Source organism: Vulpes vulpes, chromosome 9 (genome assembly GCF_048418805.1).
Source record: "Vulpes vulpes isolate BD-2025 chromosome 9, VulVul3, whole genome shotgun sequence".
NCBI lineage: Eukaryota > Metazoa > Chordata > Mammalia > Carnivora > Canidae > Vulpes > Vulpes vulpes.
Genome location: NC_132788.1, coordinates 92,864,319 through 92,881,982, shown reverse-complemented (window position 1 = coordinate 92,881,982; position 17,664 = coordinate 92,864,319). Strand labels below are relative to the sequence as shown.

At 52.7% G+C, this 17,664-nt stretch overlaps 2 protein-coding genes across 10 annotated transcripts in view; both read left to right on the top strand.

Annotated features, from left to right (window-relative positions):
- Positions 1 to 5,476, top strand: part of DAG1 (dystroglycan 1) — a 74,921-nt gene extending 69,445 nt beyond the window's left edge. For all 6 annotated transcript variants that reach the window (XM_072722284.1, XM_025988037.2, XM_025988029.2 and 3 more), the window contains exon 3: positions 651 to 5,476. In XM_072722284.1, the coding sequence (XP_072578385.1) occupies positions 651 to 3,053 (2,403 nt within the window). In that variant the 3' untranslated portion in view covers positions 3,054 to 5,476. The remainder of the gene's footprint in view (positions 1 to 650) is intronic.
- Positions 5,477 to 16,448: 10,972 nt separating this feature from the next.
- The window catches only part of BSN (bassoon presynaptic cytomatrix protein), a 97,398-nt gene continuing 96,182 nt past the window's right edge, over positions 16,449 to 17,664 (top strand). For all 4 annotated transcript variants that reach the window (XR_011994398.1, XR_011994396.1, XR_011994397.1 and 1 more), the window contains exon 1: positions 16,449 to 16,791. Coding sequence is in view for 1 of the 4 variants with exons in the window: in XM_072720990.1 (XP_072577091.1) it covers positions 16,568 to 16,791 (224 nt within the window). In the remaining 3 variants the exon portion in view is untranslated. The remainder of the gene's footprint in view (positions 16,792 to 17,664) is intronic.

The window sequence follows — 17,664 nt, the reverse complement described above, 5'->3', positions numbered from 1 at the left end:
AAAAGCAGGGTTAATGAAGACGTTAGATAATGTCTAGCCATATTTGCTACCCAAATGTGTCCCACTATACTTGAATATATGTTCCACTGACGTGGTAGTTGTAAAGTGAGGCACCTGAGGACATTGAATTGTCCTTTACACCCAAGGTCATATACATTTGAGTCTTATGCCCTTCCCTTATGGCAGGAAGGGCATATGACTCAAACACAATGGTGTCTTCAGAGGGCAAGGAGAAGTCTGAGACAAAGTTGGAAAGGAGTGTTGAGGGGTGAGACCCTTGGACCTGATTCTGCAGGCCAAGTGGGCAACTAGGTGACAGGACATTTCAGTGTTAAAAAACTCTCCATGTTCTTGAGCTCCATGGCATTAGTTCTCCAGGATGAGACATGTATTTGAGTACCACCACTGCTGTCTCCTCATAGTGTGGCCTTGAGCAAGTCATTTGCCTTCCAAACTAGACTGTCTGGCAGCCTCAGTCTTTCATGACCAATGAATGAGATCTCCAGGAAAGGATCTGGTTCCCCCAACAGAAATTCTGAATTACACAATTCCTGTCACACAATTCAGGCTAGGCCAGGGATGAGCTGTTGTGATCATTGTCAGGTTATGCATTGACAGTGCCACTTAACTCATGCTGGTGTCTCTTTTAGGTGTCAGCAGTGGGGAAAGAGGTCTTGCCATCCTGGCTGCACTGGGACCCACAGAGCCACACCCTGGAGGGTCTCCCTCTTGACACCGATAAGGGCGTTCATTACATTTCAGTGAGCGCCACACGGCTGGGGGCCAATGGGAGCCATGTCCCCCAGACCTCCAGTGTGTTCTCTATCGAGGTCTACCCTGAAGACCACAGTGAGCCACAGTCTGTGCGGGCGGCATCCCCAGACCCTGCTGAGGTAGTGTCCTCTGCCTGCGCTGCTGATGAGCCTGTGACTGTCCTAACAGTCATTCTGGATGCTGACCTCACCAAGATGACCCCAAAGCAAAGGATCGACCTCCTGCACAGAATGCGGAGCTTCTCAGAAGTGGAGCTTCACAACATGAAGTTGGTGCCAGTGGTGAATAATAGACTATTTGACATGTCAGCCTTCATGGCTGGCCCAGGAAATGCAAAAAAGGTGGTAGAGAATGGGGCCCTGCTCTCTTGGAAGCTGGGCTGCTCCCTGAACCAGAACAATGTGCCTGATATTCATGGTGTGGAGGCCCCTGCCAGGGAGGGTGCTATGTCTGCCCAGCTTGGCTACCCTGTGGTGGGTTGGCATATTGCCAACAAGAAACCCCCACTCCCAAAACGCATCCGGAGGCAGATCCATGCCACACCCACACCTGTCACTGCCATTGGGCCTCCAACCACAGCCATCCAGGAGCCACCGTCCAGGATTGTGCCTACCCCCACATCTCCAGCCATTGCTCCTCCGACAGAGACAATGGCTCCTCCAGTCAGAGATCCTGTTCCTGGAAAGCCCACAGTTACCATTCGGACTCGAGGTGCCATTATTCAGACCCCGACTCTAGGCCCAATCCAGCCCACTCGGGTGTCAGAAGCTGGCACCACAGTTCCCGGCCAGATCCGTCCAACGATGACCATTCCTGGCTATGTGGAGCCCACGGCAGTCGCCACCCCTCCCACGACTACCACCAAGAAGCCACGAGTATCCACACCAAAACCAGCCACTCCTTCTACTGACTCCTCAACCACCACAACTCGAAGGCCGACCAAAAAGCCACGGACACCCCGACCGGTGCCGCGGGTCACCACCAAAGCTCCCATCACCAGGTTGGAAACTGCCTCCCCGCCAACTCGCATCCGCACCACCACAAGTGGGGTTCCCCGTGGAGGAGAACCGAACCAGCGGCCAGAACTGAAGAACCACATCGACAGGGTGGATGCCTGGGTTGGCACCTACTTTGAGGTGAAGATCCCATCAGATACCTTCTATGACCACGAGGACACCACCACTGATAAGCTAAAGCTGACCTTGAAGCTTCGGGAGCAGCAGCTGGTAGGTGAGAAGTCTTGGGTACAGTTCAACAGCAACAGCCAGCTTATGTATGGCCTGCCTGACAGCAGCCACGTGGGCAAGCATGAGTACTTCATGCACGCCACCGACAAGGGGGGCCTGTCAGCTGTGGATGCCTTTGAGATCCATGTCCACAAGCGCCCTCAAGGGGATAGGGCTCCTGCACGGTTCAAGGCCAAGTTTATGGGGGACCCAGTGCCAGTGGTGAATGACATCCACAAGAAGATCTCCCTGGTGAAGAAGCTAGCCTTCGCCTTCGGAGACCGCAACTGCAGCACCATCACTCTACAGAATATCACCCGGGGTTCCATCCTAGTGGAGTGGACTAACAACACACTGCCCCTGGAGCCCTGCCCCAAGGAGCAGATCATGGCCCTGAGCCAGAGGATCGCCGAGGACAATGGAAAACCGCGGGCTGCCTTCTCCAATGCCTTGGAGCCGGACTTCCAGGCCTCGAGCATTGCTGTGACGGGCTCGGGCAGCTGCCGGCACCTCCAGTTTATCCCTGTAGCACCCCCCAGGAGGGTGCCTTCAGAGGTACCATCTACAGATGTGCCGGATAGAGACCCCGAGAAGAGCAGTGAGGATGATGTTTATCTGCACACAGTCATTCCGGCTGTAGTAGTTGCGGCCATCCTGCTCATCGCCGGCATCATTGCCATGATCTGCTATCGAAAGAAGCGGAAGGGCAAGCTAACACTGGAGGACCAGGCCACTTTCATCAAGAAGGGAGTGCCTATCATCTTTGCAGATGAGCTGGATGACTCCAAGCCCCCCCCCTCCTCCAGTATGCCCCTCATCCTGCAGGAGGAGAAAGCCCCTCTCCCCCCTCCTGAGTACCCCAACCAGAGCGTGCCCGAGACCACTCCTCTGAACCAGGACACCGTGGGAGAGTACACGCCCCTGCGGGAGGAGGATCCCAATGCACCTCCTTACCAGCCCCCCCCACCCTTTACGGCCCCCATGGAGGGCAAGGGCTCCCGTCCCAAGAACATGACCCCGTACCGGTCGCCCCCTCCCTACGTGCCCCCTTAACCCACAAGCGCCTGGCTGGAGGCAGGGGTAGGGCAGGGCCCTGGAGACAACACGGTGTTGTCTGTGGAGACCGGTGGCCTGCAGACCATCCACCCACCGGGAGCCGACACCTGACCTAGCACACACTGACAGACGTGAGGCCTGGACAAGCCCGCCCTCTGGTCCTCCAAAACCCCAAAGCAGCTGGAGAGACTTTGGGGACATTTTTACTTTTATTTTTTGCCTAACAGCTTTTTGTTTGTTCATAGAAAATTCTTTGCTGCGGTTTTGATGGCTGGCTCTGAAAGCACTGTTTGGAGTAGAGGTAGATGGAGGGAGTGAGGAGCCGTGAATGAACTCGCAGGCAGTGCTGGGTGGCCTCCCGGCTCTCTGCGTTTTGCCTTTAACACTAACTGTACTGTTTTTTCTATTCACGTGTGTCTAGCTGCAGGATGTAACATGGAAAACAGTAGCTAAAGATTAAATTCAAAGGACTTTCAGAAGTTAAGGTTAAGTTTTTACATTTAATCTGCTGTTTACCTAAACTTGTATGTATAATTTTTGGGTGGGTATGGGAAATTGCTTTGCTAAAAATAAGCTCCCAGGGTGTTTCAAACTTAGAGAAGACCAAGGGACAGTATTTTTTATCAAAGGAATCCTATTTTTTCACACTCTGTAAACTTGGTTGCTCTGATATCCCAGAGCCTGACTGGGGGCCTCCCAGCCCTGGCTCTGGGGCCAGGGTCCTGGTGCTGGGCTTGCTCTCCCACCATTGCCAGGGGCTAGAAGCTGGGGGAGCCTCTTGGCTATGGACACCCCCACCCCCACCCCACGCACGCTAGTGGCCCACCACCAAGGGGTCTTCATTTCCATGGAAAAGGGACTCCCAAGAGGCAGTGGTGGCCGTGGCCCCCAACCTAGGTGCTCCAGGGTGGGCCAGCTGCTCGTGGGGGTGACTGGGGAGGTCGAGGGACTCGACCACATCAACATATTTTCTTTTACCCTTCTTCTGTGTGGTGTTCCCCCCCCCCCCCCCGAAAGGAATATCATGGTTTTTGAAACACTCAGTGGGGGACATTTTGGTGAAGATGCAATATTTTTATGTCATGTGATGCTCTTTCCTCACTTGACCTTGGCCGCTTTGTCCCAACAGTCCACAGCCCCACCCCAACCCACCCCACCCCTCTTCTCTGGCACTGCAGTCCCAGGCCTTGGGCTGGGAAAGGTCTGGTGGCGGGGGAGGAGTGCCAGCAATAGTTCATAGTAAAAATCTGTGGGCTCTCAAAGCTAATTTTTTACTAAAGTTTTTATACAGCCTCAAATTGTTTTATTAAAAAAAAGATTAAAAAATGGTGATGCTTACAGCAGTTTGTACAAGCTCTTAGTGTTGATTCCATGGAACTGACGGCTTTGCTCATTTTGATCCCCACCCCCCTTCTTTTCGTAACGGTTTAAATTCTGGAATTACACTGGGCTTCTTTTGCCTTTTTTAGCAGAACGTCCGTCCGTCCATCTGCATCTCTGTCCCGTGACTCAGGGGTGCCCACTCTGCTTTGATTCTCCTCCTTTGGAAGAAACCATTTTGAGCATGACTTTTCTTGATGTCTAAGAGTTATTTTGGGTACCTTTTAGGGAGGAATGCCTTTTGCAATAATGTATCCCTTCCGTGATGGAGGGCTGGTGGGTGGACCCAGGCTCCCTTTGCACACCGAGCAGCCACTTCTAAGCCATATCGACTGTTTCGCAGAGGATTTGCAGGTGTTGCCTCAGGAGGGGAGGGCTGATCAGAGGGGAGGGGGTTCTCCAGCCTGCCCTTCTCAGGAGGCTATTCCCCCTGCGCCTTTTCCCAGAGGGCCCAGCCTCTCTCCCCTGCCCAGTCCTTGGTCAGGTACTCAAGCGAGCAGTGCCCCTGTTTGGGGAGCCTGTGGATGAGAGCTCAGTGGACCTCTGGTGACTGGGTCTCTTGCCTCCCAGCCCTGATCTGAGCCAGAGTGTCCCCATTGCCCCAGAGTCAGGAGCACAAATGAGGTCTGACCTGGTGAGATTATTTTTGATGACCTTGTCAAAAAATAAACAATTCCCAGCGTTCCAGGTGAGGGTTTTGAAAGGCCTTCCAAACAGCTCTGTTGCCCCTAGCAACCCCACCATTGGGCACTGCCACACAGAGACATGGCTGGCCCAGAATGGCCTGTTGCCATAGCAACTGGAGGCGATGGGGCAGTGAACAGAATAACAACAGCAACAATGCCCTTGCAGGCAGCCTCCTCCCCTGAGCGCCGGGCTAGCAATGGCCGTTGGACTCTGTGAGACAGAGCCAATCTCACGTTCAAGTGTTCACCAACCACTGACATGTTTTTATTTCCTTCTATATGATTTTAAGATGTGTTTTCTGCATTCTGTATAGAAACATATCAAACTAAATAAAAGCAGTGTCTTTATTACAATGCCATTGCCTCCAAGCATCTATTTCCCTGGCCCCTACAATGTTCTAGGATATGAATAGGGTACAGGTCTAGTGTCCATGTGACAGAGGGAAGAGGGCACCCAGCCAGGCCCATTTCAGAGGGCTAAGAGCTGGCCTTCAAGCAGCTTACCTAACAGCCTCCATGCCCTACCATTTTTGTGCCCCTGAGAGGGGTGGGTGTGTGCTCCAGATGCTCTGCCAACACACAAGCTCCCCTTTGCTGTTCTTCTGTATGAGCTGTTAGAGAAATCTTGAGTTTCCTCATCTGGGAGGATGGTGGGAAAGGTCCTGCCTGCCATAGGCTGTCCCAGAGTGAGTAAGCCCCTGCCTGTTCACCCCTGCTTCTTCCCCCACTATCTTGTGATCTTAGGGCTGACTAGTCTCCCAGGTAGTCTCAAGTCAGGTTTGGCCTTGGCCGTTTAGCGAGGGCGAAGGGGAGAATGGTTTCTGGCCAGGCTGTTCTGCCCTATTTGGGCCTATAGATTCTGGGGGCCTGCCCCTAAGTGCCCTGCTTGAGATGGACAGGCCAGCTGAGAAGCATGACTCAGTGCCCAGGAAGAGGCTGGGTTGTCCTGGGTCACGGCCCAGGGTGTGGGAGGCAGGGGACACAGCAGCTGTGACCAGTGGCAGGATAGGAGCCATTGGTCACAGAACAACTGGTACCTCTTGTAGGCTTGCTCCCACCCCCACATGGTCCTCACCATCTCTACCTATAGCCCCCAGGCTGCTTCTCTGCTCATAATCTTCTGAGACTTCTCTTCGTAGTGTAGGTAAGAGCTCAGTTCCAACAACTACTTGTGGACTGCCACATTGAGGACCAGGAAAGGGACACATGCTTCGCCCCCTAGGCCTAGAGGCAGGAGCCCAGGAAATAACCCTGCCCTTTGCTCTCTTGGCCTCAGGAAGTTCTGTTTAATGTTTAACCTGAAACCACTGAGTTATGAGTTGACTCACTGGTCTGAAAGGAACCCTGGCTTTGGCAGAGAATAGTAAGGTCAACAGGGCCAGGCAGAAGAGAAGCCACAAGGGCTTCTGGCGTCTGCACTGTCCTGCTCTTACTTGGGAATACTTGATGTTTGTACCAGCAGATCCCTGCTCCCTAGCACTCCTGCAAAGTCCATAACTTCTTGGTTGGAGAGGGACTGTACTCAGGTCTTCTGAGCTGGAGAGAGGGTGGTGGAGGAAAGGAGCAGGAAGGAAGGGACGGAGTTGAGGAAGGGACAGACCCACAGGAATCTGCCTTCCTATCCACTTCTGACCTGGGGCAAGTTCCTGAGATCCCTCTGGTCTGTAAAATGGGGACAGGACTGGTCTCCCAGGGGTTCTGAGACAACCTGAGAATTGGGATAAAGAGTCACTCTAAACATGTCTGCCTGTAAAGGCAACAGAACCCAAATGAGGCTAAGAGAATCTGCATTTTCTCCTGGTGTAAAAGGACTTCATTGGGCCAAGATCCTTGGGCTGGGCCTGTGGACAAAACCTTGGCTAGGAAATACTGAGGTGTCTAGGAGCTCCTCGGAATACCACTGTTTGGTGGGAAGACTCCACATGACTCATCTACTATGGCCCCCAGCCTGGCCTCCACTTGTTCCCAGGCTGAACAAGGCCCTGGGAGAGGCCCTTCCCCAGCTCCTCTAAAGCATGGAAGGCCCCACTCCAGCATGAGTCTTTTGAAGGTGAGCTTCACTCCTTTATAAAGATTACTATATCTTAAAAATACCAATGAGCAAGGACAACTGGGTGGCTCAGTCAGTTGAATGTCCAACTCTTGGTTTTAGCTCAGGTCATGATATTGGGGTCTTAAGATGGAGCCAGGCTTCATGCTTGGCATGGAGTCTTTTTTTTTTTTTTAAGCTTTTATTTATTTATTCGTGAAAGACACAGAGAGAGGCAGAGACAAAGACAAAGGGAGAAGCAAGCTCCTTGCAGAGAGCCGGATGCAGGACCCGATCCCTGGACCAGGATTCAGGGCCCTGAGCTAAACACAGATGCTCAACCGCTGAGCTATCCAGGCGTCCCTGCAGAGAGTGGTTCTTTCCTTTCTTTTCTTTCTTTCTTTCTTTCTTTCTTTCTTTCTTTCTTTCTTTCTTTCTTTCTTCTTCTTCTTCTTCTTCTTCTTCTTCTTCTTCTTCTTCTTCTTCTTCTTCTTCTTCTTCTTCTTCTTCTTCTTCTTCTCCTCCTCCTCCTCCTCCTCCTCCTCCTCCTCCTCCTCCTCCTCCTTCTTCTTCTTCTTGATTTTATTTATTTATTCCTGAGAAACATAGAAAGAGAGAGGCAGAGACACAAGCAGGCTCCATTCAGAGAGCCGGTTGTGGGACTCTATCCCAGACTTCAGGATCATGCCCTGGGCTGAAGGCGGTGCTAAACCTCTGAGCCACCCAGGGATCCCTGCACAGTCTTCTTGAGATTTTCTCTCCCTCTGTCCCTCCTACCTCATTCATTCTCTCTCTCTCTCTCTCTCTCTCTCTCTCTCAAATAAAATCTTTTTTAAAAAATTGGGGACACTTCTAGGGCCCTCACTACCTCTACTGCCTCCAGTTCTGGTGAAGGTGACCCTGAAGTCTCAGCTGGGATGTAGCGAAGCTGGTCTGATTGTGTTTCTGTAGAAAGTTCTGTGTGGCCAGGATGGTGCCCCTAGGTGGATTCAGGGCGGTGATGGGGGTAGCTCTCAATCTTAGTTGTGGCTTCCAGGTGTCCCCCAGGTGAGCCTGGAGAGTCGCTTGGCAGCCGCTCTAGGTCCAAGGGGCAGACAGTGCCCGCAGGCTCCCACGAGGTGGCGCCAGAGGCCGGGGTGAGCCTGGCAGCGGTGGGCGGGCCGAGGAGGGCGTGGGGAGAGCGGGAGCCGGGCGAGGCCGGCTGTGGGCGGGACTCGGGCCTCCGGGGAGCACCCGGCGGAACCCCGCCTAGAGCTGAACGGAGGCGGTCCGGGAGGGGACTGAGGCCCACGGGACGGCGGGGCCGAGTGGAGCTGTGGGCAGGACCGAGGCCGAAGGGGAAGCAGCTGGACTGGCGGGGGGGGGGGGGAGGGTGCCACCGGGCCCGTCTTTTTCGTCCCGCCACCGCTGGACAGCCCCGGAAGGCACCGGGACGGGTGTAGCTGGGGTTCGGAGGCTGGCCTTCGCTGGGACCGTTCTCCTTCGGAAAGGGAAGCTGGCAGAGAACAGGAGGGGCAGATCTGGGGCCTGGGCTCCTGCGGCCCTGTGGGCAAACCTCGAATTCCAAAGTAGGCAGGCGGGAACCAAAAAGGATGCTTCCTTTGCGCACTCGCTTGCCATCGTATGTGTGCGGCGCCTGCACACAGGTGGGCTCAGCGCTCGCAGGATGCTCCCCCAGTCTCCCTTTCCTCCAGCCTCAGAGCACTTGGCCTAAAGTACTGTACGGTCTGAGAGGCTTCTGAATGCAAGTAGGGCCCTTCAGTCGCATGGTTGGGGGTCCCCCTAGTCTGTGCCCCTTCTGTACACTTGGCATTAGAAGCAGGCAGGGATGGAGCTGGAGATGATTGATTTTCTCTGAGTTGACCCTGGAGTAGAGGCATGCTGAAGCCCCAGGGAACACCTTGCCCAAAGATGCCTCCACAGCCCTGGGCACACTCTAGGGCAACTGGCCAAGGTTCCTAGGGCCAGAGCTGCCCTTTCATGGTGTCACAGCCTCAGGCTTTAAGAGGGCAGAGCCCAAGTTTGGGACTTGTGGAAGTAGCTGGGAGCCAGGTCAGGGGAGCTCCTTTTCCAGGGATCACTCCTCCCTTCACTGCCTACTTCCCTCAGCACCTCTGTTGCAAAAGGTCTTGGGAGAGCAAGGTGAAGAAAGGTGCTGGCTAGTGATGGCAGGGGTGAGGAGGTACTGTGGCGGCAGCAGCTTGGCTCTGGGTGTGCCTCTGCGAGGACCAGCTTTGTCCTGGATGAACCCACCCTCAGGGAACAACAGACCTGGTTGGGTGGGCAAGGAGCTGGGCTTGGGGGATGCTGAGGGGGATGGGTCCTGAGCTCTGCTTTCCTGTGTCCCATACAGTGTTTAGAATGCAAATGAGATGTGGAAGAGGCATCCACTGTGACCCCAATGGCTCTGACTCAGCAACTACTGTGCCCCTCAAGCCCTGCTCTGGCTTCCAGGCAGCACATCAGTTTATTCCTAGACCTCCAGCCTCCTCAGAGAAGCCCTGGACCAGGAATGTGTAGGAGAGGGCAAGAGTCACCCTGTGAGCCCTGAGAAGATCCCTGGGGCAGATCAGGGGATTGGTGGGGGGTGGGGTGGGATGGTGAGCATTTGGTTGGAGTAAGCAAAGATAGGGGGTAGGGGAGGCCCAGCTGAATACATGGTCTTTCTGCTCTTCTGGTGGCAAATGGCGAAATGTTCTTTGTCTAGGCAAACTGGAATTTCTCAACCTGCACTGTCAGCTGTCAAAAAGACCATGCCCATGCTAGGCCTCCCAGATGAAGGAGTTATTTTTTTAAAGATTATTTATTTATTTATTCATGAAAGACACACAGAGAGAGGCAGAGACATAGGCAGAGGGAGAAGCAAGCTCCATGCAGGAAGCCCGACTCAATTCTGGGACTCCGGGATCATGCCCTGAGCCAAAGGCAGACGCTCAACCACTGAGCCACCCAGGCATCCCTGAAGGAGTTATTAATACATAACTAGATGTTGCTGCCCACCTGATACCTGCTGCTACCAAGGCCAGAAACTGGGGGGGTCAGGGAGGGCTCTTCTCAGATGACCATGATGCCCGAGTCTGATTCCAGTCCTTACTGTTCTCTGGCTATTTCCACTGCTATAGGGCAGGACAGTGGTCCTACACTGAGGGCCAGCAGTCACATCCTTCAGATCAGGGCCTGGTTTGAGGAGCAACCAGACAAAGATCAGACTTGGAGACTGCAATCCCAGGGAGGGTAGAGGAGACTCCACATTCTTGGTTTCTGCTGTATCCTTGAAGCCTGGCCTGGTGCTATCCTTGTCCTAGGGCTCAAAAGTACCAAATTAAATCAAAATTTAAATTTAACTGAATTGAAATCACCCAACCTAGCAGAGGCCTAAGGGACTATGGACCTACTTGCTTTACCAGACATCCTGCTCCATTCTGTCCTTTCTTGGAAGGCAGGAACTCTTCCAGTGGTTCTTGGAGGCTTCCTGGGCACTCGGTAAAGATGACAGGGGAAACAGGCCCTATCACAATACACTCTGATTAGGACAAAGATGAAGCTCAGTGGAGAGAGTGGCTATGTCCCACAGGCTGAAGTCCCTGGTGGTAAAGAGTGATTCTCAGTAATGTGCTAGGGTTTGCAATAGTAGAGCCACAGAGGAGTTAGGAGGTAGGGTGTCATCTAAGAGACTTCTCCAGAGAAAAGTGGAACTGAGTCTCCTGGAGGGGATGAGCAAACTATGCATTTTCCCATACTGCCTGAGTCATGTCTGAACCTCTGTTGCCTGTGGTAGGACACGTGGGCTGGTTAGGAGAGGACGTACAGACATAATTTTCCACCTGGGCCTGTTCCCCAACCCGGCAGCCACCTCACCATTCATGGAACAGAGGTAGGTAGAGGGAACTCCACAGGAACTGAGATCATGGTGGGAAGGATTGCAATAAGGATCAAGGCAGCATTTTGTATAGTTTCCGGGAAATTATTTGTGTGCCTGTCCTTCTCCTACTAGCTGAGTTCCTTGAGACCAGGTCCCACAGTCTTCTCTGGCCTTGGCACTGAGGAGGAGCTAGGTATGCCCTGGCTGAGGGATGGGTATATGCATGTCTCAGTGAGACAGGCAAAGCCAACCAAGAGGCTTGTCTGGGGGAGTGCAGAAGGGCAAGCAAAGCAGCATGTTTTGACTTAGAGCTTACAATTTGGAGAAACTGTGTCTTCTTTATTTTTTCTTGTCATAACAAGCCTCTGGAAGCACCTAACTCTAATAGCAGTGGGGCCTAATTAGCTTTTTTAGGAGTAATGCATTGGCAGTGGGGTTAGACTGGTGGTAAACATTTCTTTTATTTTTTTTCCTTTAAAGATTTATTTATTTTTTCATGAGAGACACAGACTGAGAGAGAGAGAGAGAGGCAGAGACATAGGCAGAGGGAGAAGCAGGCTCCTTACAGGGAGCCCGATGAGGCACTCAATCCTGGATTCTGGGATCACAACCTGAGTGGAAGGCAGGCGCCCAACTGCTGAGCCCCAGGCGTCCCTGGTGGTAAACATTTCTGTTGATTTCTATGGGCTCTTTCCCCATAATGCAAATAAAGATTTGCACAATACAACAGGAAACAAATTATGTAGACAATGCATCTAGCAAATTCTATACCTTCCAGCTTCATTCCCTTTTCCTACTCTACCAAGAACCATGGGTCAGCTGGAGGCCTTAGTAGACAAACAAGGTTGTCCAGGCCAGCCCAGGTAGGCTGCTGAGCAAGAGCAGATCTCTTGTTTGTAGCTTTTAAAAAAAAAAATTATTTATTTATTTATTTATTTATTTATTTATTTATTTATTTATAAGATTTTATTTATTTATTCATGAGAGACACACAGAGAGAGGCACAGACACAGGCAGAGGGAGAAGCAGGTTCCCTGCAGGAATCCTGATGTGGGACTCGATCCCAGAACTCTGGGATCATACCCCGAGCCAAAGGCAGACGCCCAACCCCTGAGGCACCGAGCTGTCCCTTGTTTGTAGCTTTATACCAGCCTGAGGCTTGCTTGGCAAGCTGCCTTATTCCTCATATAGTGAGTGGTGCTGATAAATCTCAGCTGGTGGGGAGACCCTCTATTCTTAAACTTTTTTTTTTTTATTTATTTATGATAGTCACACAGAGAGAGAAAGATAGAGAGGCAGAGACATAGGCAGAGAGAGAAGCAGGCTCCATGCACTGGGAGCCCAACGTGGGATTCGATCCCAGGTCTCCAGGATTGCGCCCTGGGCCAAAGGCAGGCGCCAAACCGCTGCGCCACCCAGGGATCCCCAAGAGACCCTCTATTCTTTGGGCTTCCTTCCTTTCTCTTCAGTTCTGTTTCTCCATCCCAGAGGAGGAATGGGAACAGGGAGTCACTTTCCTGAGTTGCATCTTATTGGCAGGTGAGAGAGCCTTCAGCAGCAGCACAACAAAGAGCACAGAGCCCAGGGGCCTCAAGATAGAGCTGGCTCTCCCAGCCTCTCTGGAACAGTCCAAAGTCCAAGGCGTCAAATAGTCTAGAACTGTCCCCAGTCATCCTTCCTCATTCTTTTCCACCTCCATATTCTCTACCTCTTCTTCTTGCCTCCAAAGCTTGCTGTTCTTCTTCATCCCTGTTGGCATCTTCATCTTTGAATCCTGAGCCTCCCTGTGGAGCTTTCAACTGAAAGTAGCAGCCCAGGGTGAACTGGACTGTGTGGGGAAGCATGAAATCTCCAGAGCCTACACTCTGCTCTTTCTCACCTTCCTGGGGCTCATCTGCATGGTGCCTTGCCCGTGGCCCCGCTGGCATCCAGGTGCAGCTGCGTGGGCCTGGCATCTTTCATTCTCCCAAGATTTGACTTCCAATGACTAAGTGTTTCCACAAATCCCAGTAGTGAGCTGGCTCTGACTGGGCCTTTTCCTACCTGGATGGATTTTTTTCTTTTCTTTTTTTTAAAGATTTTATTTATTTATTCATGAAAGACCCCCCCCCACACACACACACAGATTGAGAGAGAGAGAGAGAGAGAGAGAGAGAGAGAGAGAAACATAGGCAGAGGGAGAAGCAGACTCCATGCAGGAAGCCCGATGTGAGACTTGATCCCGGGACTCACACCCGGAGGCAAAGGCAGATGCTCAACTGCTGAGCCACCCAGGCATCCCTGGATGAATTTTTTTCTGATTCCATTTTCCCTCTAAGCTTTTATAAGAGTTTGAGAGCACAGTCTCGAGAAGAAAGTTGACATGTGTTCATCCGTCAGTTCTGTTTTGGCATGTGGACTAATTGTCTTCCCATCTGGCCTTTTTCCAAAATGACTGCCATGTGTCATTTCTTTTTGTGTGCCATGTCACACTGAAGTGGGAAGGAGATACTTTCAGTGAGTGAGGCTTAGGGGGCTGGGAAATTCCTGCAGGGTTGCCAGGTTCATCCCCTGGCTGGATAGCAGCTGGATCCAGGGAGGAATAGTACCAGACACACCATATAGCTTTTCTGCACAGAGATTTGTTAACTTGTCATAAAGTTAAGCCTAGTGAAGTCTTCTAGGTGAATGTAGACAGATTGTTGACAATTCTTCCACCAGGAGAAAGTCTGAACCCAATCTTAGCACTCTCTTGGTCACTTATTAAGTCAACAGCCTGAATGCAGTGATGCAATTGCTACAGCCAAAGATCCCTTTGGGGTGCTTTGAGCCTGGTGACTGGTGAATCCCTTAGAAGTGCTGGTGAGGGAAATGCTCAGAGTTATGTGGAGAACCCAGCCCAACCATTAGTCCCTGTGGCCCCACTGAAGACCAGCCCAGAAGATAGGACAAGTCAGACAAAGTCCTGTTGTTGAGGATCCCCTCCTCTAGGTCAAGGGAAAGGAAACAACCCCAGAATCATGAATAAACATGGGGGACCGATCAGAGGTCCAGACAGTTAGAGGCCAGCTCCATCTCACAGCCAGCAGGAGTCTCTGGGCTGAATGCCAGCCATGGATGTGGACAGAACAGGCATGCTTCTAGGTATGCCTTTCAGAGAAGTGGAACTGAGAGTTTGAAAGGAAGGTAGGGGCACCACCAGCCTGCTCTTCCAGGTCCTCCTGGGTCCACTGTACTGTGTCATTTGTCACTAAGGTAGCAGAGACCCTGGAGGTCTGCTAGTAGCCAGGAATCCACTCTGAGGAGGGCAACTCCCCAGGCCCGCTGGCTGGGTACGGCTAATTACCCCCATTGGAACTAGGGGCATGTTGACTTAAATCTGTGGAAAGCCCTAACTCCTTTGGCTTCTACAAGAATAGAAAACAAACATCCTTCTCTTCCCTGCTTCCAAGTAGCCCAAACCACACTGACTGGTGTCTGTGAAGCCAGGAGAACCTGGGTTGAGCCAAGGTCAGGTCATTGGCCTGCCCCCAGTGCTTGTGTTCATAGTCTTACCCCAGAGAAAGGATGTGACACAAAATCCCCAAATCCCAGACCACCCACCAGCGAGATAAGTAATAATATGTGTGCCAGCTCCTTGACTTTAGGCTTTAACATCAGTCACTCCACTCTCACAATGCCTGTTAGAGATGCTAGTGTTATCATAACTCTGCAGGCTAGGAAATGGACTCTTAGCAAGCCTCAGTTAGTTGCCAAAGTCCCACCTGGGAAGAGGCAGAGCTGAGATGTGGGTTCTTGCAGAATCCTAGATGTGTACACACAGTCATCAGACACTCATAGAGATGAACCAAACTAGGAAGAAACACAGTGAAGGCCATGATAACACAGGCAAAGAGGTTCTCACCAGACAGTCAGAGTAAGGCAGTCAGGGAGTCCAGGCTTTTTCTCTTTTTCTTTCTCTCTCTCTCTCTCTCTCTCTCTCTCTCTCTTTTTTAAGATTTTATTTACTCATCACACACACACACACACACACACACACACACACACACAGAGGCAGAGACATAGGCAGAGGGAGAAGCAGGCTCCATGCAGGAAGCCTGATGTGGGACTTGATCCTGGGACTCCAGGATCATGCCCTGGGCAGAAGGCATGTGCTAAACCGAAGAGCCACCCAGGCGTCCCCAGGGAGTCCATGCTTTATGGAAGCTCCATCCCAAGAGCTTGGGAAGAGCAGAGCTTGCTGGGAAGAGTAGCTCAGAGTACATGGGGAAGCTCCAGCCAAGGTCTGTCCATCTGCCTGGCTATTGGTGTTCATTGGGATCCTCAGGTTATTCCAGGTGAGGTTAGAACTGCTGACATCCCATGTGATATATTCCTCACCATTAGGATAATTAAATGAGTTTGTAAAATGGGTCCAAGTTTACTCATGTTCTTCTACACAGCCGTGATTTATGAAACCAGGAATAGTTTGAAATACAGTCTGTTATCTTCTGGATATATTTATTTCAGGAAAGCACAGGTTTGTATGAGAAGCCATGAGGCAAAGACTCATGGTAAGGTTAGGATTAGTAGTGTGCAAACACTGAAGTCTGTAAAGTGAGGTAATAGAAAAGTAATTTGGTGAGCTCTTAGGTTAATGCAGAGGCAGCCTGCAGACTTTTATCTAGACAGTCTCTGGGAGTCTCAGCTCTAGGCTCTGAGAAATATCAACTCCTCTTTCCCATCCTCAAGGTCACTGTCCCAGAGCCTACTGAGATTGCCTTCCATTTGGCTTTAGGTCAGCCCTGACACATCCTCCACCTTTCCCAAAGACACTTCCTGAGACTCCTGTCCCGTGGGACCAGACCCTCAGCTTGAATCCCAGATGGTTCTCATGGGCATCTAGATAAAGTCTACTTCCCAGCTGTCCTTTGAGACCCTCACAATCTGGCTCCATTGCCAAGCATCCTCTGTTTCTGTCCCTCCACGATCTTGCGCCTCTGAACATCCTCGTTCACTTGCCTTTCCAACTTCTAAACATTCTTGGAGGCCACACTCGGTGGCCCCTCTCTGAGGCCTGTCCCCATGAAGCCTGCTGCTGACTGGCACCGAGGTTTCCCAAAGGACAGCCCCTGCTCGCAAGTTTCCCGGGGCAGGAAACGTCACTGATACCAGGGTGGGGCCCGGCGCGACGCCCCCAGGGCCCCTTCTTGTGGCCGGTGTCCTTCCATCCTGGTCCCGTGGGACGCCACCGCCAACCCTCGCCAGTTTCCAGGTAGCACACTCTACAGAGCAGTGTCGGCTTCGAAGGGCGCATGCGCTAACGTCGGCGGCTGTTTCCCGGCGACCCCGCCGCTGGCTTGTGGACAAGCATTTTCACTGCCTGGCGGAATCGCGCGCGCGCGCGCGCTGGGGGCGGGGGAGGGGGGGCGTGTGCAAGAAAGGGGCGCGCGGGCCGCGCATGCGCATGCGCAGCGGTAAGCGGCGGCGCGAGCCGAGCTGGGAGATGGCGGCGGCGGCGCGGAGTGTGTGAGCAGCCGCCCGGGAGCCGCCGGCCCGGGCCCAGCACGACCCCAACCCCGCCCGCCCGCCGGCCATGGGCAACGAGGCCAGCCTAGAGGGCGGCGCTGGCGACGGGCCACTGCCGCCCGGAGGCACAGGCCCTGGCCCGGGCCCCGGCGCGGGGAAGCCGCCTTCAGCACCTGCCGGCGGCGGACAGCTCCCCGCTGTTGGCGCCGCCAGGGCGACCGCGGGACCACCCGGCCCAGGTCCCGGCCCAGGCCCCAGCCCGGGCCCTGGGCCTGGCCCGGGTCCTGGCAGGTAAGCGCGCGTCGCGGCGTCCGGGGGTGTTGAGGGGGGCGGGGAGCTGCAGCCTGAGGCCGGGGCTGGGGCCCGCGACCCCGCGACATAGTCTGGACAGCGAGGTCAGACGTCCGGCCACACTTCGTCCCCAGCCCGATTGACGTGAGCCCGGTGGTGTCAGGAAGCAGCGCTCCCTTTCAAGCTATCTTGCCTTGGTAAGGCAGGATGGTGAGTGAGCGCAGGGTCAGTCAGGGCCTGCAGACCGTGACTCCGTCACGAACCCCAAATTTGTTTCCCCCCAACGCTGGGCTCAGGAGGGGCTTATGTAACCTCAACCTAGTCCCTCCGCACTGGGGAGCAGTGGGATGGAAAACATCCTCTCGGTCTGCTGGTATCTGCATGTGTCCATTGTGTTGGGCCAAGGAAAGAGCACAATGGGAGTGGCTGTCAGGGAAGATAAGTGTCACTGCGAGGATCGAGGATCGGAGAGATATGGAAATAGTTGAACCATGAACTTGGTCATGTGCTTTCCTCAGGCATTTAGTGACTATAATCATCTTTGGAGGAAGGGAAATGCCACTGAACACCAAAAAGTATTTATTTAGGCTCAAAAAATGAACAGGGTCATGTGCTTTCACCAAGGTTTAGTGAAACACCCTGGGGTGAGGCAAAAATGCTACTGAATCATCTATCACCAGATATGTTCCTGTTGCCTTATGATTTAAATTACCACCTCAAGCCAGGGAAAAACTGAAACCCATATAGAATGCTTTTAACAGAACACATCTGATCAAATACTGTGAAACTAGTTTGTTTAAAATGTATGCCAGCTGAGGTCCTACAAAAACACTCAAGTGGTAGTGAATGCAGTGCGGGGAATGCCAATATATG